The sequence below is a fragment of the Odocoileus virginianus genome, chromosome 24 (assembly GCF_023699985.2).
Source record: "Odocoileus virginianus isolate 20LAN1187 ecotype Illinois chromosome 24, Ovbor_1.2, whole genome shotgun sequence".
Classification (NCBI taxonomy): Eukaryota; Metazoa; Chordata; class Mammalia; order Artiodactyla; family Cervidae; genus Odocoileus; species Odocoileus virginianus.
In genome coordinates, this window is record NC_069697.1 from 25,091,381 (window position 1) to 25,117,607 (window position 26,227).

General features: G+C 48.1%; 2 protein-coding genes across 4 annotated transcripts; both read left to right on the forward strand.

The window, feature by feature from the left end:
• The first annotated feature begins 889 nt into the window (after positions 1 to 889).
• On the forward strand, positions 890 to 8,934 carry KRT2 (keratin 2). 3 transcript variants are annotated; one of them, XM_070454373.1, is made up of 10 exons: positions 890 to 1,218; positions 1,360 to 1,565; positions 2,832 to 3,046; positions 3,410 to 3,470; positions 4,273 to 4,368; positions 5,003 to 5,167; positions 5,453 to 5,578; positions 6,658 to 6,878; positions 8,010 to 8,048; positions 8,248 to 8,934. In XM_070454373.1, exons 1-10 carry the CDS (start codon positions 933 to 935, stop codon positions 8,498 to 8,500), a joined length of 1,668 nt encoding a protein of 555 aa, XP_070310474.1. In that variant the 5' UTR covers positions 890 to 932; the 3' UTR covers positions 8,501 to 8,934. The 3 variants fall into 3 exon arrangements, with proteins under 3 accessions (XP_070310474.1, XP_070310473.1, XP_020750676.2); XM_070454372.1 differs by lacking the exon at positions 8,010 to 8,048 and adding an exon at positions 7,822 to 7,863 and having other exon boundaries at positions 890 to 1,565; positions 8,260 to 8,934; XM_020895017.2 differs by having other exon boundaries at positions 890 to 1,565; positions 8,010 to 8,044; positions 8,148 to 8,934.
• Positions 8,935 to 13,849: 4,915 nt separating this feature from the next.
• LOC110138207 (keratin, type II cytoskeletal 73) lies at positions 13,850 to 25,884 on the forward strand. The gene is made up of 9 exons (XM_020895015.2): positions 13,850 to 14,333; positions 16,034 to 16,248; positions 17,052 to 17,112; positions 17,735 to 17,830; positions 18,575 to 18,739; positions 21,331 to 21,456; positions 21,839 to 22,059; positions 23,030 to 23,064; positions 23,871 to 25,884. The coding sequence occupies exons 1-9, from the start codon at positions 13,887 to 13,889 to the stop codon at positions 24,125 to 24,127; spliced, it is 1,623 nt and encodes a 540-aa protein (XP_020750674.2). The 5' UTR covers positions 13,850 to 13,886; the 3' UTR covers positions 24,128 to 25,884.
• The last annotated feature ends 343 nt before the right edge of the window (positions 25,885 to 26,227 follow it).

Genomic DNA, 26,227 nt, shown 5'->3' on the forward strand with positions numbered 1-26,227 from the left:
ACAGGAAGGAAAATTCTCCTCTTCTCAGTGACTGGTTACTGTGGAGTCCTGGTGTGGCATGGGAAGGGAACAGTTAAGATATTTTGCAAAATGGCAACTTTTTTTCTTTATTTTCTTCTTTTTTTCTTTAAATTTCAAAATCTTTAGTGAATTTGTTAAGGTATTGCTTCTGTTGTTTATGTTCTGGTTTTTTGGCCATGAGGCATGTGGTATCTTAGCTCCTTGAGAGGGGATCGAACCCTCACCCCCTGCATTAGAAGATAAAATCTCAACCACTGGACCACCAGGGAAGCCTGAAAACTGACAACTCTTCTGAAGCATCCTTGGTCAACTTCTTTCTGTGAGAAGTTGTGTGTTTCCCCATATCGCATTCATGCTCTGAAAAATCCCCTGTTGAGACTCTTCCTGGCACAGAAGAAAAAGCAAGGGGGAACACTGAGGCTAGTATTGAGGAGGCTCCAAAGTCTCTACGCCTGTCATCTCTTCCATCAGCAGAACTGGGTGGCGAGCCTCCAGAGGCCCTAGGGGCCTCCCTTGGATTGGTCCAGAGCATTGAGCAGCATTCTGCAGAATGCCTTTTTTTTTTCTCTTTTCCAGATTGAGAAACTCTCATCCTGACCTCCTCTTTTGATGATTTTACAAAAATCAAATGGCGTGACAGATGCTCAGATAAACAGAAGTTTGCAATCAAAGCAACTTCTGGGATGGAGCTGATTAATAGATTTTTAAATGGCTATTAGCTTGATAATCACTCACCAGGAGTAGCTTCCAGGCAGACCAAACCCTTGCATACGTGGGCCCACACCCATGCTCACCAACACCTAGTTGGCAGGTATAAAAGGGGACCATGACAGTCTTCCAACAGCAGCACCGAGTCTCCCATCGGATCTCCTCTCGGGAACCTGCAACTTCCCTCTCCGGGCAAAGGCATCATGAGCTGTCAGATCTCCTACAAGTCTCGAGGAAGAGGAGGAGGAGGTGGAGGAGGATTCCGGGGCTTCAGCAGCGGCTCGGCCGTGGTCTCCGGTGGAAGCCGGCGATCAGGAACCAGCTTCTCCTGCTTGAGCCGCCATGGCGGTGGCGGCGGGGGCTTCGGCGGAGGCGGATTCGGCGGAGGTGGCTTTAGCAGTCGAAGTCTCGTTAACCTTGGAGGGTCCAGGAGCACCTCCATTAGCGTGGCTGGAGGAGGTGGAAGCTTTGGCTCCTATGGAGGATTTGGTGGCAGAGGAGGTGGCTTTGGAGGCGGCCTCGGCGTTGGAGGAGGCAGTGGCTTTGGAGGAGGCAGTGGCTTTGGAGGAGGCAGTTTTGGTGGCGGCGGCTTTGGTGGAGGCCGCTTTGGAGGTGGTGGTGGCTTTGGAGGTTTTGGGGGTCCTGGTGGCTTCGGGGGTCCTGGTGGCTTCGGACCTGGAGGATTCCCTGGTGGAGGTATCCACGAAGTGTCTATCAACGAGAGCCTCCTGCAGCCTCTCAATGTGAAAATTGACCCGGAGATACAAAACGTGAAGTCTCAGGAGCGGGAGCAGATCAAAGCTCTGAACAACAAATTTGCCACCTTCATCGACAAGGTGAGTCATGAGAAGCTGGCTTCCTCTGAGGCTCAGGATGCCCTGCTTTTAGTGCTAATTGAAAAGCAAATGATAGAGATTCATTTTTTAAGGAGCCATAGGTGCAGTGTGGAGAAGGCAATGGCGCCCCACTCCAGTCCTCTCGCCTGGAAAATCCCAAGGAGGGAGGAGCCTGGTGGGCTGCAGTCCATGGGGTCGCTAAGAGTCGGACACGACTGAGCGACTTCACTTTCACTTTTCACTTTCATGCATTGGAGAAGGAAATGGCTACCCACTCCAGTGTTCTTGCCTGGAGAATCCCAGGGATTGGGGAGCCTGGTGGGCTGCCATCTATGGGGTCGCATTAAGGCGGACACGACTGAGGCAACTTAGCAGCAGCAGGTGCAGTCACACTGTTCTGGGTAATCAGCAGTATCCATAGGGGAAAGATGCAGGCTTCATGGCCTCCATCTTCCATAATAGTCTGTGGTTGGGAATTAATTGTGACTTTGGCTTTATTGTCTCAGCCTAAACAAACAATACTAATGGAAAATTCTGAAAATCATAAAAAAAAAAAAAACCTGACACAGACAAGAAATGTACTATTTCAAGCCGAACGTTTTAGAGGGAATGGGTAAAATGTCTTCTGAGACTGTTCTTCCTTCTCTAGGAGTTATTGCTCTATTAAATTCTGGGAAGCTAAGCCTGAAATATCTATTTAGGAATGAGTGAAATTTCTGCCTTCAAGAGAAGCTTTCTTAGTTTTATAAACCACAAAGGTTTTAATTGATGTCACTTTGGAGTGTGATAGGGTTCTCTCTCATTTCAAAGCAGAGGAACCTGTCTAAGAAATTTACAAGGCTCTTAAAAACCAGATGGAGGAACCCTGCCCTTATACTCATAGCCCTTAGGAGCAGTGCCAGTGAAAGCTTGCTTTTGATTTTCCCCAGGATTTATGGGACATTTGCTGGGAATTAAAGTAGGATCAGGGTGGGGGAGATGGCATGGAGTTTTGAAAGCAGCTGCAAACAAAATAGTGGGTGGGAAAGTAGGAAAAAAGAGTTCTCTGCGTGGAGAGTGCCAGATGTAACATTTAGGAGCCTACAGAACTTTCCAAGTGTGGAGACAGAGAGCTCAGAAGCTCGGCCTGGCATGATCCGGCATGCAGCTGGTAAGGATGAAGCCATGTGGTTTTCCCTATCTCCCAAAGGAGAATCAGAGCTGACCCTGGTCTGCTGGTGGGAAGGACAACCCAGAGCTCATGTGCTTCCCTTCTGGTCCCCACAGGTACGATTCCTGGAGCAGCAGAACCAGGTGCTGCAGACCAAATGGGAACTGCTACAACAAATTGATGTGGGCACCCGTACCACCAACCTGGAACCCCTCTTCCAGGGGTACATCAGCCAACTGCAAAGTTATTTGGACAAGCTTTCTTCAGAAAGAATGTCACAACAGTCAGAGCTGACCAACATGCAGGATCTTGTTGAGGATTTTAAGAAGAAGTAAGTGGCAGAGTAAAAACTAAGCGGACATAAACATTGATTTGAGCCCATCCAATCATTGCCCCAGAAAACCACTCATCTCTCAGTTGCTTTGTGGGGATAAAGGGGAGAACCTTCTGTATGTTTGCTGATTGTTTGGGAGGGAGACATTTAGGGCTTTAGAGATCATGTTTTTGACAGGTTTGATGGTTAATATATAGGAAAGCATCCTCATCTGGGTTATCATCATTTCAATTTAGACAAAAGTGTTTTTTTAATAGTCCCAGGAAATGGAGTATTTTGGGTGAATCCAGTAGGAAAAGAAGAAGAAAAAGGGAAACAAACTAGTACTAATCTAACTGCAGTGTCCTTGGGTACCAACAGGTATGAGGATGAAGTCAACAAGCGCACAGCTGCTGAGAACGAGTTTGTAACACTTAAAAAGGTGAATGAGAGGATGTCATGGTTGGGGTGGGAGTGAGGATGCATCAAAACCCATCATGCCTAGATGGACAGGCTGGAGCACACCTCTGAGTGAAAAAAGCACTAGCCAGAGAAAGGGCGAAGCATATCCATGGCTGGTTCTCTTAGAAATAAAGGTGTCTCTGTAGTTCAAGCTTCAGGCAATTTCTGCACTTTTGCTAGGACATTTCCCATCTATTACCTACTCAAAGACTGTATTGGATCTTGAAAGCTATGACCATAGAAAGCACTTGATTTGTTTTCTAAAGGGCCGAGGAAGGCATGGGACTTCCTTAGATTGCCTGCTTAAAGATGTAGTCAGTTGGGCTGACAAAGGTTTGAGCCTGAAGGCAGAAGTGTGGGTTCTCAACCTGGTTTCTGCAGAAGCTTTGGTGTGAAATCCAGGAGAGGTGGGATGGATAGATAGGATGGGAGAGTTGGGGACTATTAAAAGCCACAGAGGCTATTATGCTCTTTGGTGGAAATACAGAGCATCTCAAGCAGGAAGGAGAGAATGGTTGACAAAGCTCGGTCCCATCAGAGCTCTGATGGTCTTGGGGGAGTGTGAGCAGTGACATGGGCATGTAGCCCCCTGCAGAGATGCACTGTGGACGTCATGGCGAATGAGGTCCTGTGGGGTTGTGGATTATCTGAGGTACCTGGGATTTTGGAGAGCAGCTGACAGGGACTGGGAGGAGGAGTGGTAGAGAGGCCCATACACAAAGCACTGCAAGGTGGGGGTGGGGGGCTGTAAACCTCACCAGAGACCCTGACCTTCCCTGTAGGATGTGGACCATGCCTACATGAACAAGGTGGAGCTGCAGGCCAAGGTGGACTTGCTGAGACAGGAAGTGGAGTTCACAAAAACACTCTTTGATGCAGTAAGTAGGCTGCTCTTAAATGGACCCTTGCTACCTACCTTTCACCCCAAAGGAAGTCCTCTTCCACTGGGGAAAAGGGGCTGTGGGTGGGGTTTATTGGTAGCTGACTTCAACTGACCAATATCTAGGCCACTGGGAGCTTCTTTGGTGTAGGCCTTGGAGGAGAGGAACTTTCTCCTCTGATGTCACAGGAAGTAAAGCTCCGTTAGGACAAATTCCCTCACCCCAGCTCCCCTTAGGAAGAGACTCACCCTGTTTTTCTTCTTATATCCAATATATTTCAGAGGTCAAAATATAATGTACTCCCCCCTTCCCTGCCCAAGTGCACACACATGACTTCTGCAATAGGAAGTACAATTTAAGGCATTTGCCATCAACTGGCTTCTTTCTGGGGGCACTTATTAAGCTGCATAAATGGTGAAGGCTGTTAACTAGGAGGCTCAGAAATGCAGACCCCTCCCCATAATTCTCAGTACTACTTGACTGGGAATGGTGGCTATATCACTTTGTATCCCACCCAGTACATAGTTAGTCTGAGATTCTGCATTTCCCTGGGACCGGGGGAGGGGAATTCCTCCTCACTGCCTGTGGCTGTGGGCAGGGACATCGTGGCCAGACCTTCCCTGTGTTGCAGGAGCTGTCCCAGATGCAACAGAGTATCTCCGACACCACCGTCATCCTGTCCATGGACAACAACCGCAGCCTGGATCTGGACAGCATTATCACTGAGGTCCGGGCCCAGTACGAGGAGATTGCCCAGAGGAGCAAGGCCGAGGCCGAGGCGGTGTACCACAGCAAGGCACGTTCTGGGTGGGCAGGGAGAGCCGCAGCTCTTTCTAATGAGCTGCATGCATTCCAGCCCAGCCAATAAGTGTACAGTAAGGTTATTGGTGGATTTGTCTAGTGGAAATTGGGCATCATTCCCAAGAAAGGGTGTCTATAGTATCCCAAATGCCCTCAGTCAAGTATGGCACTGGTCCCCCATCTCCCACTCAACTTGGTTGACCCTCCCTGGTCAGATCAGACTTTCTTGGCTCAAGATGAGCTTTCTCCAAACTGCAACTCTCCTCCTCTTCCTATGCAGTATGAGGAGCTCAGGATAACTGCTGGAAAGCATGGAGACAGCCTGAAGGAGGTCAAGATGGAGATCAGTGAGCTGAACCGCATGATCCAGAGGCTGCAAGGGGAGATTGCTCAAGTGAAGAAGCAGGTGGGGTCTGTGCCCTAGGATGGCTGCAGTTCTCCTGGCTGAGTGCAACTCAGGGTCGGGTGGGAGGTTGTGTGCAGGTGTGTGTGTGTGTGTGTGTGAGAGAGAGAGAGAGAGAGATAAATTCTAATATAGTGTATGTTGATCACAAAAACCTTGGGCTTGACATAATTAAGACTTAGAACAATTTTAGAGTGATCAAGAGACATCCTTGGGGCTTCCCTGATAGCTCAGTAGGTAAAGAATCCGCCTGTAATGCAAGAGACCCCGGTTTGATTCCTGGGTTGGGAAGATCTGCTGGAGAAGGGATAGGTTACCCACTCCAGTATTCTTGGTCTTCCCTTGTGGTTCAGCAGGTAAAGAATCTGCCTGTAATGTGGGAGACCTGGGTTCAATCGCTGGGTTTGGAAGATCCGCTGGAGATTTCTATGGACTGTATAGTCCATGGGGTCGCAAAGAGTCAGACAGGACTGAGCGGCTTTCACTTTCAAGATTTATTCTCAAGTAGGGATTAAGTGCAGGGAAAGAATTGTGTTAACTTTTTGATCACTTTCATGGGTGAAATGGAACAGTGTCTTACGAAGCTAAAGGTCATGGCTCATCAAAGATCACAGGTGTCACCTCCCATTTGTACCTCTTTGCACAGCTGGCTGTGTGATGCAGGGGCGGGGAGTGCTGCAGGGGGTTGGCCAGGTTTGGACATTAGCTCTGGAAGAGGTAATGTGGGGCAGAGAACTGACTCCACAAGCAACAGAAGTTTTATGAAGCCATTCACACCAGTGTTTGCACCTGCAACTGTGCAATGGGGTAACAACTCGGGTCCTAGGTTGTGAGCATCAAAGGTCACGATGGGGAAAGGGTTAAAGGTCCAGTCAAAGGGGACTTAGGAAGACAGAGGCTCAGAGACAGCAGCAAGTCTTAGCAATTGTTTGTAACTTGCATTAATTCTCCGGTGACACACTTCCAGAGCCAGTGATCCTGGCTTCTCACACCCTGCACATCCTTGCTCCCTCCCTCTCCTCCTCTGCCAAGCCAGATTGCACTTCCTGTCCCAACAGAAACCTTTTCTACTTCTCTCCTAGTGTAAGAGTGTACAAGACTCCATTGCAGATGCTGAGCAGCGGGGAGAGAATGCCCTCAAAGACGCCCAGAGCAAGCTGAGTGAGCTGGAAGAGGCTCTGCAAAAAGCCCGCGAGGACCTGGCCCGGCTGCTGCGTGACTACCAGGACCTGATGAACACCAAGCTGTCCCTGGACGTGGAGATCGCCACCTACCGCAAGCTGCTGGAGGGCGAGGAGTGCAGGTGAGGGGCCCCAGGAAGCCAGAGGGTACCCTGGTCCACCTTCTCCTCTCCTGGAGCCAGGGCTGGAGGTGGAGGCAGAGAAAGCAGAGGGAGGGGCAGGGCCTTCTGACAGCTGAGAGCTGACATCACTGGAGAGATTCAGGACACAGAGCAGCGCTGCAGAGCTGTAGGCTTCTCAGTGAGGGACGACTAACAAGGCAGATTAAATTTTAAATTACCTGAAGCAGTAAATTAATTTTTCTCTTTTCTGAAAGGGAAAACTGATGGTGTGAACACAGATTAGTTCTTGACAATCTGGAACATCGTCTCTGGGTCTGCAGGGTGTGTGGTGTCTTCTCCTTCCACCTTGTGACCCAGCGCGGGATGTTGTGGGTTGGAAGGTGCTGCCTGGCTGGGGCATGCCCACAGAGCAGGCACCAGATCTAGCTCTTGGCAGGTTTCTTGAGTGACGTCCAGAACCACATGTTAACTCTCAAAGGGAGCCTTTCCTTCTTCTGTGGTCTAAGACATTTGTTAGTGTCCTCATTACCCCTGGTGATTCAGTCTGGCTGAAGCAATTAGATGGGAAAAGCCCCTCGGTCCACCAGAGAGCCAGTATTACAGAAAGGGAGCAGCTTTGGCTTTGTTTGGGCTGCTGCTGGGTACCTGTCTGGAGGCCGGGCCTCCTCTCCCCAGCTTGCAAGATGAAGTGGGAAAGAATTCAGATGAAGTAGGGGAGGGCGGGGTGGGAGTCAGGACAGGGAGGCTGTACAGAGTCGCAGTTTTCTCTGAATTGAATGTTCACAGGAGAGTCTTCATTTGAGAATTTCTGGTGAGGCTTGGATTCTGCATATCAGACTCCCTAAGATGGATTTAAATAAAACAATGGGTTGCCAGTTCAGAAGTGAATTTGCTTTTGATCAGTTTTATCAGAGCAAGAAATTGAGATGACTTGGGGTGCCAGAGTGTCTGGAAACATGGGGCCTGTCCCCATCTCTGTCATCTGGCAGCACCAAAGAAAGTAGGCTGTGTGAGGCCGTGGTGGCTGAGTTTTGAGGTTGACGTGGGTGATCGTAGGTGGAAGTTGTAAAACTGCGTATGTAGAGTCCCTAAATGCTCTGCCCAGAGTTATTTTTTCTCTCTCTCTGGCAGGATGTCTGGAGACCTCAGCAGCAACGTGACTGTGTGTAAGTGCAAGGGGCGGGGGAGTGGTCCTGTCCTGGGGGTGGAGTGGGGCAGAGGCGCCGAGGCAGTTGGAACTGAGGTGTAATGCTGTCTGTCTCTCTGCAGCTGTGACGAGCAGCAGCATTTCTTCAAGCGTGGCCTCCAGGGCTGGGCTTGGAGGTTATGGTTCTGGAGGTAGAGGGTCCAGTTCTGGAGGAGGATTCAGCTCTGGAAGCAGCAGTTACAGCTCTGGAGGCAGAGGATCTGGTTCCAGAAGCGGTGGTGGGAGTTATGGCTCTGGAGGTGGCTCTCGAGGAGGCTATAGTTCTGGAGGAGGATACAGTTCTGGAGGAAAACGCAGCACTGGAGGCGGCTCCAGAGGAGGGTCCAGCTCTGGAGGAGGCGGTTATGGCTCTGAGAGGGGTGGTTCTGGCTCATGTGAAGGTGGCAGTTCCAGCGTGACCTTCTCATTCAGATAAGGATGGAGTCCGCCCTTGACCCTCCCCCTCCAGAATGCCTGTCTCTGTACATCTGACAGCAAGTCAGATCTTATCCACCTCTCACGGCATTGTGGGGCAAAGGGATGCCCATCTATGGTTTTTGAAATATTTTCAAAAGCCAGCTAACCAATCAGCTGGAGCCAGTAACACCCTCTGTCCCAAGGGGAAGAGTCTGCATTGTTTAGGTTTGTGCTTCCAGCCCTGCCCCCATTCCCTGCCCCTTCTTGCAATTGCCCTTTCGGTGGTCCTTCTCCCAGAGGGTATTCTGTTGAGCACCCCATCTCAAAGCCTGTGCCTTTCCCCTGGTGGTGCCCCCAGGGAAACATGCTTCTGTGTATATAACCCTCTTGTTGGTTCTGCATCTAAAGTGCTGTGGTCTTGGCGTCTGCACAATAAACTTCATTTGCAACTCATAGCATGTGATGTGTGTTTAATGTCAAGCTTTGGCAGGAGTAGCCAGGAGCTATTACTCATTGCTATCTGGTCAGGAAGATCCCCTGGAGAAGGAAATGGCAACCCACTCCAGTATTCTTGCTTGGAGAATCCCATGGACAGAGGAGCCTAGTGGGCTGTAGTTCATGGGGTTGCAAAGGGTCAGACAAAACTTAGCAACTGAACACACACACACACACACACACACACACACACACACACACACTGAGTAGGATGAGCCTTGACTGGAAAAAGAATGAGAATTAGGGCAAGGATTAGATGTTCTTTTTCTTAACTAGGCAAAGTCAGTGGTGGAAGGAATTTGTACTTAGGAGAGTTCTTTTCTGATAGTAAAATAATGAACCAGGACACAGGCAAGTTTTAGGAATTTTCAGTTCTGGAAGTATTGTGAGGTTTATCGAGTACAGATGAATCGTGGCTGTGAAGTCACTCAGTCGTGTCCGACTCTTTGTGACCCCATGGACTGTAGCCCACCAGGCTCCTCTGTCCATGGCTACATTCCACGGGGTTGCAAAGAGTCCAACACGACTTAGCAACTAAACCACCACCAACCATCTTTCGCCGTATTTCCTTTTCTTCCAAAAATGATTAATAAATTTCTCAAAGTAGGAAAAGAATACTTGCTCAGACACAACGTCTTTCTAAAGTTCCTAATTTATAATGCTCAAATGTCCTCCAAAAAGTAGTGACATTCTGCAAGAAAGTGCTTGTCACTTTATCCTGGCCAGTACCAAGTTATCAATATTTTCTAATATGGTGGTGAAGCAATATCCCCTTGTTTTAATTAGCATTTATTTCTTAATATTGAAGAAACCTTTTCATACGCATATTTTTCCTTTTGCATTGCTTATTCTCTTCTTAAAAGTCTTTAAAAAGTTTTTTTTTTTTAAAATTGGAATATTGTTGATTTACAATTTTGTGTTAACTTCAGGTGTACAACAAAGTGAATCCTTTACACATATACATATACCCACTCTTTCCAAGATTCTTTTCTCATATAGGTCATCACAGAGTATTGAGCAGAGTTTCCCGTGCTATACAGTAGGTCCTTGTTAGTTACCTATTTTATATATAGTGTCTGTATATGTCAACCCCAGTCTCCCAACCTGTCCCTCCCCACTTCTCCCCTGGGGAACTCTAAGTTTGTTTTCTACATCTGTGACTATTTCTGTTTTGTAGACAAGCTCACTTGTATCACTTTTTAAGATTCCACATATAGTGATATCATATATATATGTCTTTCTTCGTCTGACTTACTTCACTCAGTACGACAATCTTAAGGTCCATCCATGTTGCAGCAAATGGCATTATTTCATTCCTTTTTGTGGCTGAGTAATATTCCATTGCATTTATGTACTACATCTTCTTTAATCATTCCTCTGTTGATGGACATTTAGGTTGCTTTCATGTCTTGGCTATTGTAAATAGTGCTACAAGGAACACTGGGGTGCATATATCTTTTAAAATTATAGTTTTCTCCAGATATACTTAGTCCTGCATACTGAAAATTTTCTCCAAGAGGTTTTTAGGTTTACCTTTTAAGTCTATTGTCTATTATGAATCAATTTTTGTCTAAAGTGTGAAACTTAAGTTGAGGGTTTTGTTTGATTGATTGTGCTTTTAATCTCTGTTATGGATTGAATTGTGGCCTCAAAAAAGATATATTGAAGTCTTAACACTCAGTACTTCTGAATGTGATCTCATTTGGAAGTAAGTTTTTAAAAAATTTCCCTTGAGACTTCTTTTTTGACCCATGAGTTATTTAGACATAAATTGTTTAGTTTCCAAGTGTTTGGAAAAAATTTTGTGTTTTTACATTTTTTTTTTTTTTTTTGCCACAGTGTGCAGCTTGTAGGATCCTAGTTCCCCAACCAGGTATTGAACCTGGGCTCTCAGTTGTGAGAGCACACAGTTTTAACCACTGGACTGCCAGGGAATTCCTGAAATCTTGTTTTTTAAGAATTAAAAAATGTTTTAGTTCCAGTTTTATTCCTTGTGGTCAGAGAATACGCTCCATATGATTTGGATTTCTTCTTTTAGTTCTCTCAGTTTGTTTTCTTTTTAAAACTAAAGTATAGTTGATTTGCATGTTGTGTTAGTTTCAGGTGTATAGCCCAGAGATGCAGTTATACATGCATATATATATTCTCTTCAAATTCTTTGGCCCTATAGGTTAGTACAAAATATTTGGTATAGTTCCCTGTGTTATACAATAGGTCCTTGTTGGTTATCTATTTTATATATAGTAGTGTTTATACATTAATCCCACCATCCTTGGCTCCTGAAGCCCCTGGTTGTTGTAATTCTTCTCTCCACCTTTAAGATCTTCCTATATTTATTATATGTGTGATATCCAGGTTTCTGGTTGTGGTAAGTGGGGTGAGTTCACACCATTTCTCCTGCTAGAGCAGTGTCAGAAGAGTCTGTCTGCTCCATTTTTCTGGATGAGAAATACTAAATATTCTTTTACAACATGATTTTAGTGCTCATGAGGAGGATGGGGATTGGCTTTCTGCTTCCTTTGGGCTGATTTCTCAGAGATGCCTGTCCCAGAGGCTTGGGCAAAGGCTCATGGTAGCACTGCCTGCCCCTCTGTGGGAAATGGGGCTGACTTTGTAACTATGTGAAAATTAGATAAGGGTTCAGTAGACATTGATTCCCCAGTAGACATTCCCAAGTGTCTCAGTAGACATTGAGGGCAGGGCCAGGATATGAATTGCAAGGGACCCACTATTTGAAAAGCCACTTAGGAGAGATCTAAGCTGAGGATACTGTCCTTAGGAGAAATGCTTTCAAGGGTCACTGAAGCATCTCTTTGTCTCCTCCATGACTTCCTGGGACCCCTTCCTCCACCCCAGTTCTGCACAGTAACTAGAGAGGAGTAGAGGGAAGATGGGATTTGGATCTTGTCCTCAGGAAACTTTCTGGCTGCTTGGTAGGATTGACACACACCTGGAACACAGGTAGAGACAGGGAGTTAGCATAGACAATCGGTGCAGTTTGGGGAAGCTGGCCAGAGAGGAGTGGCTAGACTGGGATGTGATCAGAGAAGGTTTTCCAGGGTATCTCTGTGGCAGGTTCCCAAGGAGAGAAGGCCAGTGTGGGAGAGGGGAAGTCAAGCCCCTGTAGGGGGAGGGCACTCACATACTGCACTGCCTTCTGAGCGTGAACACTTGCTTTCAGCCCTTAGGGAATGAGCTCGAGGCCCATGACAGCAGTCTGTATTGAACAGATTTGCTGAGACACCACGGGTCTGAATCATGACACTGACATATGGAAAGAAATCAATTAGGGTGTGTTCCTGGCTAGGACACCCTGTGTCCTCATCACAGCACAGCCTTGCTTCATGGCTGTGAAGAAACTGCAGAGGGGAAAACCTTTGTGTCTAGTGAAAGAAGACTGAAAAGATTGCTAAGGACTATTGCTGATAGTGAAATTGAGACTGTCCAAGAAAATGATTATTCTTAACTAGAAAAGAGCTTTTTTGTATAAAAAAGAAGAGGAGGTTGAATTTGGCAATTGCTTGGTACAATAGTTGTAGAAGCATCATACTGTTATAATACAGAGTAAGGCCAAAATCTCTACACAGAAATGGAAAAGAGGGATTGGCAAACTGTTCATCTGAGCACTTGCCTAGTGAAACAATTGCATTTTTATGGAGAAAGTATGTACTGTGAATGTATTTGGAATTGGAAATTATGAGACTCTTGGGTCATATACTTTGGTAATATCAAGGATCTATTAAAATTCAAATGTCTACCCTCTCCCTTAGAATTGTGAACTGGGCTTCTGTCTTATTAATTTATGACCCCAGAACCTAGTTTAAGACCTGCGACAGAGTGAACTCTCAACAGAAGTGTGTTAAATGAACAGACAGATGGATGAACAAACATATGAATGGTGGCTGGCTGGCTGGACAAACAAGGCCTGTAGAGCTTCAAATGTGGGGTTGGAAGACCAACCAAAGGAGTTCTTAAGACCAGGGCCTGCTGTTTCCTCTGGGACTCACACAAAGAAAGGCTCATGAAATGTGATCCTCAGCTATAACAGCAAACATATGTGTTCCTGTTTTTCCATTTGTGAAAGGTGGACCCTCACAGCTCCTCTCCAGGTCTAGTGAATTAAATGAGCTTCTGTGTATGAGGAGCTATTTTAATATTGGAAAGCGCTGCAACAATGTTAGCCACTGTGAATGGTGACAATACCATAACTTCAAGGTTAAGGGTGGCAGTGATGGGAGGGTCCAGTGTGTGTAGCGAAAGGTGTACAGGGCAGCCTGGTTGGCACAGAGGAGCAGGAGACTAGCCTGGGAAGGCACAGAGGCCCTGCAACTAGAGGACCGGGCCTGGATTCCTGGTGGGCTCATCTGCCATGGCCCAGGCCAGCCACGAGGACTGCCTCCGGGAACCCTGGGAAGCCAGGCCACGGAGTCTCTTTCTAACCACATAAAAGCAGCTTAGCCAGGGTTCTGGATGCAGCCCATCTGATTCTGGTACAGTTGTGAAGTCTCTCACAGATGATGCTGTCAATTAAAGGTTTCCCCTCTGCAGCCCCGCAATCTGGTCCCCTCACTCCCACGCCCTGGGGAAGGGCAATCTTGAGGCTGTGACAAACTTCCCAAGATCTTTCTAGGGATAATTCAGTCAGCCTAATTATCCCACGTTAATTAGATAAGACTCAAATTACAGGAGCAAGGCTTGCAAGCCTAGCACCCTGGGAGGTTTAAGTTATTTGCCCGGTGTGTCTCTGATTTTGCTGGGAAAAAATGATTTGCTCCAGGCAAAATAAGCCCACAAATTAGGGCAGTGGCTCCCTTCTGAGCCCTATAAAGGAGGTGTCTGAGACCACAGGCTGAGAAGCTGCATCTCAGCTAAGGGTTGGCATCTCATTCCACCTCGCTGGCCTCCCCAGCATGAGCCGCCAATTCACCTACAAGTCGGGAGCCGCTGCCAAGGGGGGTTTCAGCGGATGCTCAGTTGTCCTCTCTGGGAGCAGCTCACCTTCCTACAGGGCAGGGAGCAAAGGGCTCAGTGGGGGCTTTGGAAGCCGGAGCCTGTACAGCCTGGGGTGTGCCCGGAGCGTCTCTTTCAACATGGCCAGTGGCAGTGGGCGGGCAGGGGGCTATGGGTTTAGCCGAGGCCGAGCCAGTGGCTTTGCTGGCAGCATGTTTGGCAGTGTGGCCCTGGGGCCCATGTGCCCATCCCTGTGCCCACCTGGGGGCATCCACCAGGTCATCGTCAACAAGAGCCTCCTGGCTCCCCTCAATGTGGAGCTGGACCCTGAGATCCAGAAAGTGTGTGCCCAGGAGCGGGAGCAGATCAAGGCACTGAACAACAAGTTCGCCTCCTTCATCGACAAGGTGGGAATTCCTGGAGAAACACAAGGTCCATGGCAACTTAGGATATCTAGAAATTCTAAGGCCCAGCTCCTCCTCTCATGGGACCCAGACCAGCTCAGACTTTGGTTGAAAGACAGATTCATAACCTATAATACACCCTAAACTATAAGGCAAGGCAGATGGGGATCAGTGGTACGCTAGAACAGCAGTTCTTTTTTTTTTTAAAGGATTTTTTAAGTTAATTTATTTAATTGGAGGCTAATTACTTTACAATCTTGTGGTGGTTTTTGCCATACATTGGCATGAATCATCCATGGGTGTACATGTGTCCCCCATCCCAAAATCCCCTTCCACCTCCCTCCCCATCCCATCCCTCTGGGTTGTCCTAGTGTACCGGCTTTTTTTTTTTTTTCATTTATTTTTATTAGTTGGAGGCTAATTACTTTACAATAGTGTAGTGGTTTTTGTCATACATTGACATGAATTAGCCATGGATTTACATGTATTCCCCATCCCGATCCCCCCTCCCACCTCCCTCTCCACCCGATCCCTCTGGGTCTTCCCAGTGCACCAAGTCCGAGCACTTGTCTCATGCATCCAACCTGGGCTGGTGATCTGTTTCACCCTAGATAATATACATGTTTCGATGCTAGAACAGCGGTTCTTAAAAGGGGTCCATGAACCGATAGGGCCGGCATCACCTTGGCACTTGTTGGAAATGCACATTCTCAGGCTCCATATCATACCTACTGAACCACAAATTCTGGAAGTGGGGCCCAGAAAACTGTGTTTTAACAAGCCCCCTGGTGATGTCGAGGCACTCTCATGTTTGAGGACCACTAAAGAGCAAAGGGGTAGGAGGGTTTGGGGAAGTAAACATTTTCCAAGCTTATGGGAGCAGGGGAAGCTCACCACGGGTGATAGTGAGGTAGGGCAGTGACGCATGAGTAGGAGTTTGCCAGACAGAGGTGGAGAAAGGCAACCTAAGGAGACGGAAGAATCACGTGCAGCCTGATGAGACTTGTCTGAAGAGTGGGGAGAAATGCAGTTTGTGTGTGTTGGGCGAATTGTGGGAGTGGCACTGGCACATTGGAAAATCACAAGAAGGGAATTTGGGCTTGACCCTGTAGGTGGTGTGGAGCCACTGGAGGGTTTTGTGCAAGGGAATGGTGGAATGTTCGTAGATTGCAAATTGAGAAGGCTGGTTCTCTCCCTGGGGAAATGCTCTGAGATCATAGGCAGCCAGAGATGAAGGCACCATGAGAGGGCCCGAGACTCCAGATCAATTTGATACCGGCCTCTGGCTGGGCTGGGAGAGATGGTGATGAAGGAGACAGAGTAGGCAGAGCACAGGCCAGACCACCAGAAACCCAGAGAAGGGGTCCCCAAGAGCGTGAAGACCAGTATGGCCAGATTACATGTCTAAGGACTTACCCAAGAAAGGTGGATGAGGCTAACTATCGACACTGGTCCAGGCAGGTAAGGACAGGTGCATAGAAGACAGATCTTGATGAGGGGCGAGGGAGGATGGTGAGGCCCCTCCTGACGTCAGTGGCTGCTCCCCAAAAGAAAACTGCAGTCAGACAGAGGACATGGGTGGGAAGGGGTAGGAGAATCATTTTCTGAGGGATGAGGCTACGTAACGTAAGGGAACATAGCTACTGTCCAGGAAAGAAATTCCCTGGCCTCTTGCCATTGACTATTGGCTGGCTGGATTCCAGGTGAGGTTCCTGGAGCAGCAGAACCAGGTTCTGGGGACCAAGTGGGAGCTGCTGCAGCAGCTGGACCTGAACAACTGTAAGAACAACCTGGAGCCCATCCTCGAGGGCTACATCAGCAACCTGCGCAAGCAGCTGGAGACGCTGTCCGGGGACCGGGTGAGGCTGGACTCGGAGCTGAGGAGCATGCGTGATGTGGTGGAGGACTACAAGAAGAGGTGAGTGGAACCTAAGCTGACCGCCTCCTGGGCCCAGGCTTTCCCCACAGGCACTGGGATGTATGCCTCTGGCCTCAGGTGAGAGTGACCCATCCTGAGATCCTCTGCCCAGACAGGATCAGGGCCTTCTCTGGGCGGCCAGGTGGGTTAAAGAGTGGACAGCCAGCATTTCGGGCAGTGGTGAGGCTGTCCTAGTTGGTGGCTCTCTTGCTCTCCATTCACGAGAGCCCAGGTGTGTATACCATAGTCTCTCGGGTCCTAAGTTCTTTCAAGTTGGCCCCAAGTTCCCAGGAACTGCCCAACTGGGTTGGGAGCTGTACTTTCCACTGGGCTTCCTCTCACTTCCTTCAGATCCTAGACATTTAGGCCATGCTCCTTCCTCCTGTCCTAGGGGACTGTCTGACTTCCTTGGGACTCACACTTGGCAATGGGGTGAAGTTATTGGTAGGGGTGTCAGGCAGCTGGGGTGACACAAGAATCATGACTGAGAGAGGGACAGTGGCGTGTTCCTGTGATCTGGACAGAGAGGGAGGACGAAGAACCTTTTCACTCTCCAGGCTTCAGAGGAAATCTAGACCTAAGCCATCCGGTCTCCAGATCCAGGAGGAGGTTGCTTCAAACCCTGCCCACAATGCTGGCCACATAGTCCTAATGAGTCAGATAGATTTGCAAAAATGTGAAATAATATCTATTAAAAGGTACATAACATGAGCATCGCATCTCTTCTATCATGTTGAGAACACATCCACCCACACCCACCCACACCCACACACACCCTTCTCATCATGATGCTTCTCCTGCAGGTATGAGGAGGAAATAAACAAGCGCACAACTGCTGAGAATGAATTTGTGGTGCTTAAGAAGGTGAGGACAGAATGCATGTCCCTCGGTCCAGCAGGGTGAAGAGTGTAGGGGGTGAGGGAGGTGAATCAGAGAAAAGACTGGAGTCTCTACCCCCTGCAGAAGGGCCTGGAGCTGAAGGGCCACAGGAGAAGGTGGAGGGATTTGTGGCCTGGGGACACCTCAATGTTTATCTAGCACACTTCACTTTGTCGAGGCCTTTCTTGTGTAAATGAGCAGGAGTGCAGATGTGGACAGTCACTCCCAGGCCAAAGCATATGCATAAACAGCATATGCTTTGAGAAGGGCTGCAGGTTCACCTTCCAACTCTGTCTCTGGTCACCTTCAGCTCTGACCACCGTGTGACCGACCATACGGAGGTAGGGCTCTCTCCCATACTCTCTTTGAGACAGAGTAGGCAGTAAAAAGCTTCCATTCTTGGATGAGGCAAGAGGAGTTCCGGAGGCATAAGTAACCTGCTCAGGGTCTTGCAGTGAGTTCTGGGTGGGGGTCACTTCTTGATCCTTGTGTCTTGACTCCATTTTTGGGGGCAGCTAGTCACTGAACTGGGTCTGGGGGGCCAGCACCTGGGAGACCTCTGTCTGGGCTTGAAGAGCGATGTCAGGGGCTCTCTGGATTCCCCTAGGATGTGGACGCGGCATACATGAGCAAGGTGGAGCTGCAGGCCAAGGTGGATGCCCTGGAGAGAGAAATAAAGTTCTTTACATGCCTGTACGAGGGGGTAAGTCTCCCCCAGTTCCTGTCCCCATCCTGGCTCAATCATCTGGAAGGACATGTGAATGAGTGGTTACTAACTCATCAGGAACTTTAAGAGCCCAGGGAATCTCCAGTGTTGGGACGCTGGGAGTTTTGTAGAGCAAAGCAAGAGTGACACCAATCTTGGTTCATCTGATGATATGTGCCATCCACTCCAGCCTGGCCACCAGCTGTCCCCTCTCACATCTTTCAGGAAGCCATGGGGCCCTAAGGGGTCCCCACTGACCCTCAGCCAAGCATATTCTCACTTCTGCTTGTCTTCTCTCTGTGGCTTGGGAATTTTCTCGGGTCTTAGGCATGAGTCCCCAGGGATGGAGGTGAAAATCCTCACACCCTTTCTACTACCGCCTCTGTGACCATCTGGTTTCAAGCCTCAGCCTGTTGGCCCATTCATGGGCTCTCAGATGTACTTACTATCCCTTGTGTGATGGCCAGGCTCTCTCCCCTCCACCTTCTGCACTCCTAACCTATCTCAGGTGACAGTCATGGGGGTCAGTTTCTTCTTGAGCTACTTCAAAAACCATCCAGCAGTTTTAGATGTGGTGTTGGAACCTCTGGACCAGTGAACTCCATTCTTGGAAGTTTTTGGGGACCACAACTTGAGTCTATTTGGGAGGGTCTGGGGGGCTCCCTGCTGGGCCAGGCCCATCACCTTGGCACATTCTTCTGCTCACAAAAGGCAGCTCAAGCTTCCTTGTTGCCCCTGCAGGAGATTGCTCAGATGCAGTCCCACATCAGTGACACATCTGTCATCCTGTCCATGGACAACAACCGGGACCTGGACCTGGACAGCATCATTGCTGAGGTCCGGGCCCAGTATGAGGACATAGCTCTCAAGAGCAAGGCGGAGGCCGAGGCACTGTACCAGACCAAGGTGAGCTGCACACCTCCCCAGGGTCATGTGTTCCAGAGCCTCTGGTCCATCCCATGACCCACTATGGCCCACAGGCTCGCTGGGAGCACAGCATTGTCCAGGGTGCCGGGGGAAGCCCCAGAGAAGGAAGAGATTGCAGCTCTGTCCTTAGGAACCATGAAGCCATCAGAGAAAACACACAGCTGAGTGCAAATGAGTGTGTCACAGAAATATGAACCTTGGGGAGACAGAGGATAGGGAACTAGGAATGGGTGGGGCAAGTCAGGAGCCATGTCCTTAGAGGCTGAGAGTTTTGAACTAATTCTGGAAAGAAGGAAAACATGGGTAGTTAGCATCTCAACTCCCTTGTTTATGACAATAAATTAGGGGATCTCATCTGAGATCAGGTCACTCCTATATTTTCATTCAAGTCCAACTCCAAGGAAAAAGGGGTAGGTTTGAGTCCCTTAGATCTTAACTCCTCTAATAGGTTGTGGGTGGGGAAATGAGTCTTCAGATAATTTAGTTTCTCAGATCAAGATGGCGACTTCCTAATTGTCCTTAAGGTTTATCAGGTTCCTTCTCAAGGGAAACCCAAACTGTTGAGACCTTATCTTGACCCTCCCCCTGCCCCCTTGCTACCTCAGGGGAAGAAAGACTTGACCTTCAAGGGTGTGAGGAAGGGAGGATTTCATGGCCTAGAAGACAACTCAGGCCAAGGCTTCTTGATAAAGGTTCAAACTCAAGTCCTCAGTCCCCAAATCCTTCTACATTCCAGCCTCCAGCCAGGATCAGGGATGGCTATGTGGCCCAATCATTCTGGATTGTCAGTGATGGTGCTTAACCCCAGATTCCTTCTAGAAGAATTAGGCATAAACATGATGTGGGTTCATTTGTTTCTTGAGGTTACTCACACCAGGATTTCTCCAGCTCAGGTCAAGTACTCACTGAGCAGAATGGCATCAGTGTCATCCCAGAAACAGTACTGTGAATGCTTATTATTACTCCCCTTTTGAAGGTGAAGAAGCGGGGTTTAAAGAGTTTAAATAACTTTCCAAGGTCATTTAGCTGATAAATGATGGAACTGGATCTGAATCTACATGTCTGATATTCCATAGCATTTAGACAGAAAGTCAGGAGGTGACTCTGGTTGAGAACGATTTATGACAAGGGCTCGGGGTGGCTTGGGAGCTGAATGGCAGGAGTTTAATCTCCTGTCTCAGGGGGAGATGACTTGGTGTCAGAATTAGGGACTTAGTGCTCTGGTGAGGAGGGCTATTGTGTAGAGATGCAGAAGGCCACCTGACCTGGCATTAAACATAAAACACAGAGCACAGTGAGAAGCTCCCCCTGCCTTCCAGGGAACTTGGCATCCTTAAGAAGAACCCTGACTCTTGGACCATGCTGGAGCCAGATATTAGACAACTGGCAAAACCAACCCCTCAGAGACAGACAGGCAGGGCATAGTCACTGGAGTTCTGAATGTCACATGTTCTTTGTGTCCCCCTTATGTCCCTTTTCATAGTCATTTAGCTGGAAGTGATGGAGATAACCATATTCTGGGGTAAAAATGGAGTACTCTCTGTTGATTATTCAATGGATGACATCAAATGCAGGAATAATCCGAAACTAATAGATGACTCCAAATTCATGACCCATGGTGATAGGATATAACCAAATCTACCCCCGCACTCCCATACACACAAAATGCACCTCCATGTCTAGCAAGACGGCCAGTAGCCTAGAACTCAGCTGAGCTATGAAGGGGAGAAAGTCCCAGAAAAAATAGACCGGTGGCTCATCAGCTCCCTCTTTGGTTCACTCATTGATTCATTCATTCATTCTCCAGACCTCTTTTCTAGTTAGACTGTGCTAGATACTGGGAATTCAGAAGTAAGACTAGAGGTCCCTGCCACCCAGTCATTCTGATTCTGATGGGAAAGACATTGAAATGTGTGGTCACAGAACAGAGTGGTAACGTCTACAGACTGGCATGCCAGGGACTATGGGCACAGATGGGCACCCAAGCAGGGACTTAGTGAAGGCCTCCTGGAGAAAGGGAGTCTGCACTGGCTGAGTTGGACCTGATTAGGGGAAAAGAGAGGATGAATGGGGGAGGCTTTTCTAGCAGGAGGGAGGGCCTCATGCACAGACTCAGAGATTTGAGAGCACATGGGCTCCTTATGGAACCTGGAACTGCTTGGCAGAGGTGGGGAGCTGGGTAGATGATGGGTGAGGGCAGTAAGAACTGAGCCTGAAGAGCCTAATGGAGTCAGATCTCAAGGTACCTTGATGCCAGGCTAGGAGTTGTTTGAATTTTACCTTGACTTTGAAGAGCTATAGGCAGGGGAGTATCATAATCAAGGTTACGTATTGCAAGGCTGCAGTGTAGAGGGTGTGAGACTTTTGACTGTCCTTATGGCCAAAACCTTCAGTGAGATCATCTCTGCTGAAGGCAGATAAATCAAGCCAAAGAACAGATGTCTGAGCAGGAGGCTGTTGATAGGCCTGGTGAAGCTGGGGACCCCTACCCACCTCTGTCACACTCCCCAGGCAAAAGCACAACCTGCTAGGCTGAGCTTAGGTTCCTGTGTTGGCCCCTTTCACCCTAGTTCCAGGAGCTGCAGCTGGCGGCCGGTTGGCATGGGGATGACCTCAAACACACCAAGAATGAGATCTCAGAGCTGACCCGGCTCATCCAAAGGCTGCGCTCAGAGATTGAGAATGTGAAGAAGCAGGTGAAGGGGCTTTGGGGTTTCCTGGCTCACTCCCAAGGGAGGGGTGAACTGTCAATCACACACTCATGTCCCTTCTTCTCAGGGTCTTCCATCTCAGAACTCCTTTCCTTAGACGGAGCCTCTGTTCGCATCCTTCCACACTTAGCTCTCACCTGAATCCTGGAACAATTGGAAAGGCCTTCTCAGAAAGCCAAGGGGCTGAGAATAAGAAGCCTCTCAGTTCCAGGTTGACAGGATACTAACTCCATGGATGTGGCTTTGCTCTAGGAAGTGGGGCAGGATAGAGCATGGTCCAACCACAGTGAGCACTTGGAGGGAGGCAGTGAAGGGAGGCTCAAGGTACCTTAGGACTCAGGGGGCAATGTCACCTCCTGGTCCTCAGTGCTCCAACCTGGAGACGGCCATCACTGACGCTGAGCAGCGAGGCCACTGTGCCCTGAAGGATGCTCAGGCCAAGCTGCATGAGCTGGAGACTGCTCTGCTCCAGGCCAAGGAGGAGCTGGCCCGGATGATGCGTGAGTACCAGGAGCTGATGAGCACCAAGCTGGCCCTGGACATCGAGATCGCCACCTACCGCAAGCTGCTGGAGGGCGAGGAGTGCAGGTAGGTGATGGGAGGGCTCTTAGAATGTTAGGGCTGGAAGGACTTTTGGAATCCTCCGACTTAATTTCCCAGGTGTGGGTGGTAGACTGTTGGAGGGGTTGGAGATACTTTTTAGGTCACCTACAAACATAGCCTTAAACAGCATCCAGTCAGATAATAAGATGGTGATTTCCTTTATGGTTTTCTTTCCAGTCTTCAGACTACAATAAGGAGAAAGTTTCAGCGTGGTGCTCTTGTATATTTAACATTGATCTGACACTTGCAAATATCCTTATTAGTAAAGAGATGGTAGATCCTAGGTTCAAAGTCTCTGAGCAGACAACAATATCTAGCCAAATATTTTTTTGTTTTATTTATTTTCACTGCTACTGTTTTTGTCTTTTTTTGGTCCAGAGATACTGGTTTTCTATGCACCCTATTGATATAAAACTTCCTTTTAAGAGAAATATTTTTGCCATAGAAGATAGTCAATGAAAAATACTAAACATATAACAGTATGAGTTATATGTGGTCATAGCAACAATTGAAAGGGTAGTACATGAAGTGTTGACACTTGAAAATCCCCATCCTAACCTAGCATCATTTTATGAATGAGACCCAGAGAAGAGAAGTTATTGGTCCTAATATCATAGAATTAGTTTCTTAGCAGCAACTCCTGATGCTAGTATTTCTACACATGTATTTATTCAGGCGGTAGCCCCACAGGGATGAAGTGGGTTGACGAGAAGCACAGCAGGAGGGCCCCTGGGAGGTGGTGTTGCCACAGGGGCTCCAGCATTGCAAGTTCACACATCTCAGAAGGAGAAAGACTAGAGAGAGGTGCTTAGAGTCACCCAGGGCAGTTCATGCCACCTGGCCAGATGGAGGACTTGTGGAGGCTGCACTAGCCTGGCTGATGGCTGCAGGCTGGGATGAGGGTAACTCAAATTCCATGTGATGGAGATTCATCTGTGCTTTTGTTCCCTTGTAGGATGTCTGGAGAATACACCAATTCTGTGAGCATATGTGAGTATTTCACACCTCTGAAAGAGTATGTTTAGCCCATTAATGAACACAAAGGAAGAGATCCCCTACCACCAGGACCCCCATGGAACAGCCTGGGTTCTGCCTGCTAGAGCAACATTGTCCTAATCACCTCCTGTGCTGAGACCTGCAGCCTCTTCCTTGATGGGGTCAGCTTCCCATCACATTCTGACATTTCACACTTCCCCATTTCTAGCCCCTTCCCCAGAAACCTCACTCATAAGGCTCTCAGCCCCATGCTTTTCTGCCACCCCCATCCTGACTTTGCTGCATGCCAGAAGCTGTGAGTAGGAAGAGGGGCACCTCCTCACCCGGAGTGAGACCCGGGTGTGCATAGAAACATCGTGCACAAGCAGTTTCGATGCTGCCCCAAAGGATTCAGCCTGGTCTCCTAAGAGAAGCCGGCAAAAACTCTCCTGGTATCAAGCACTCAGGAAATTCTTTGGAAAAAATTAAGAATGTCTTCTTAAGTTAAACGCAAGACTTGCTGGCTTACATGATACTTTTAGGTGTCATCTGCTCTTTGGGGGAAGCCCCTGCTACTCTTGTTTGTTCAAAGAATGAGAAGGCTCTGGGCTTGGGGGTCCTGTGGGATCTGGACTGATTCCCCTGGTACTTGAGCTGCTCAGGAATTGAGCATATGTCACTAAAGCCAAGTCCCCAGTTGATGTGGAGTATTACTTAGGAGGGACACATTTAATCTAGTTAGAGCTGGGAGGCTGGAGAGGACTTCGGGTCAGCCCTATCCTGGGAAATGCACTTATTAGTCCTCCCTCTGTCTTCCACAGCTGTCATCAGCAGCTCCATGGCCGGGACTGCAGGCCCAGGAGCCGGTTTTGGGTACAGTGGCACCGGCACTTATGGATATCGGCCCAGCTCTGTTGGCGGGGGCTATGGCTTCCTGCCGGGGGGCTGTGTCACTGGCAGTGGGAACTGCAGCCCCCGCGGGGAGGCCAAAACCAGGTTGGGGAGTACAAGTGAAATCAAGGACCTGCCGGGAAAGACCCTAGCTCTGAGCTCACCCACCAAGAAGACCCCAAGATAAAGTGAAAGACAGCTGTCCAGACAGCTTGCTTTGGTTTCTCCTGGACTCCCTTCTTCAGGAAATTCCTCCATCACACTTGTCATCATCTCCTCCTTGCTTTTCTGCACCGCTGTTGTCTCCTCTCTTGCAACTCTCTAACTTAGTCTTTCTTAATGAGGAGTCAGGATGCTAGCCCATCCTTCTGCCTCCATACTAAGAGGCTTCTTAATACAGCCTCCCCTTCCTGCAGAATTGCCAGGGATAAAGACTAGACCCTTTCCTGGCTCTAAGCCCCTCACAGATGAAGCTTTTGTTTCAAGGGCAATCCCAGTCCTCCTGCTTCCCTTTCTGTGCGCTGGTTTAGGTAGTTATTTGGCCATGTGCTCCATGGGTACAGACAGTTACAGGTCCACTGACAGACCTGCAAGGACTATCCCTTCTTAGATCAGCATCAGCTCTGGGGAAACCTTGGGCATTAGTTTACCTTGCATGGTCCCTGCAGACTACAGCCAGGAGAACCCCTGCTGACTGGCCCGTTTGTGAAGGCATTTGTGCTCTCAGCATGTGCGTTTTTGTCCTCATTCAGGCCTTTCTTCCCTGCTTCCTCATCTTACCAATAAATTTATACAACTAATGCTGCTTCTCTCTCCTAAGGGAATCTACCTCTTAGGCAAAATCTCTTCTGTAAATAGAGGTCAATGTCCTGGAACCCGAGGCCCGGTGTCTTTAAAGAACCCCAAAGTAACCTTTGAGCTGAGTGAAAGACATCCTTGCATGATGGCAGGACCCCATGGTCACCTTCATGGATTTTGTGATACTGAGGCTTCATCTCTGTCCGCCATCTCCATCAGATGAAACTTTGAAGTCATGCTTTTCTCAGGTCAATGCATGGGTGAATGGAAACATCTTTGAGAACATTCAGATTGTAGGGACAGACAGGAAGCCAACATTTGTCTCGTGGCAAAATTTAAAACTGGCCAAACAGAAAAACAAATATTGTATATTAACACATATATATGGAATCTAGAAAAATGGTACAGATGACCCTATTTGCAAAGCAGAAATAGAGACACAGTCATAGAGAACAAATGACCTAGATGGGAAGGCAATCCAAAAAAGAGAGAATATATGTACATGCATAGTGGATCACTTTGTTGTACAGCAGAAACTAACACACCTATACTCCAATTAAAAAAAAAATTGGCCAAGAGGCAGCAGAAGGCCAGTTCCAGAAAGCCTGGGGCTTAAGTTTTGGCTGTTCATTGTTCTCTGGACAAAGATCAAAGGCAGATTCTGTTTTAATTAATGACCCATGTTCTCTTGATCCTTGGGGAAGTTTTACTGGCTTGAGATGGATGTGAATGTACACGTACATATGTATGAGTTGTGTTTAAGTGTGGGGGCCATCTCTGTTACATGTCACTCAACTTCCAAAACACTCCTGTGCTCAGAGCTTTCTCATAGGCCCCCAGGCCAAAATCATGCTGGCAGCATGCAACAGGAAACAAAAAGTAAGTGAGAGGCTAGCACACATTGAGACCAGGGCTCACAGGTGCATCTGAACAGGATCATTATGGATCCAGAGAGAGTCTTAGAGTTCAAGTTGATAGCCTTGGATTCAGATTCAATCCCTGCAACTAAGTGGTGAACATGGGCAAAGCTTTCAACCCCTTTGAGCCTCATTTCTATAGCTATAAAATAAGCAGAATTAACCACCAGATTGTAGGTAGGCTAAAATGAGGCAATATGAAGATGTTCTGTGAAATTCCTGGTACAAAGTTCACGCTTAATAAACGTTAAGTGGAAACAGAATCTTGTTCTTGATCTTTGTGGTTCAAAACATAATGAGTTCACTGAAAGAGGTGTTTAGCTGCTGGTAAAGCAATTAACAAAATCTAAACTTTAAAGAAACCATCTTATAAACTATATGCAGTTTATTGATTGCCCAAAGGCGAATTGGCTGGCTGAATAACTAGTCACAGGGAAGACACTCTTGGGGCCAGTAAAGAAACGGTGGTCAAGTCAAGGAATATTTAGTAAGTAGCTATCACATGCCTGGCATGAGTTAGTGTTGGGGATATAGTAATATAGAAAAAGGTCCATGCTCCATCAAATAAGTCC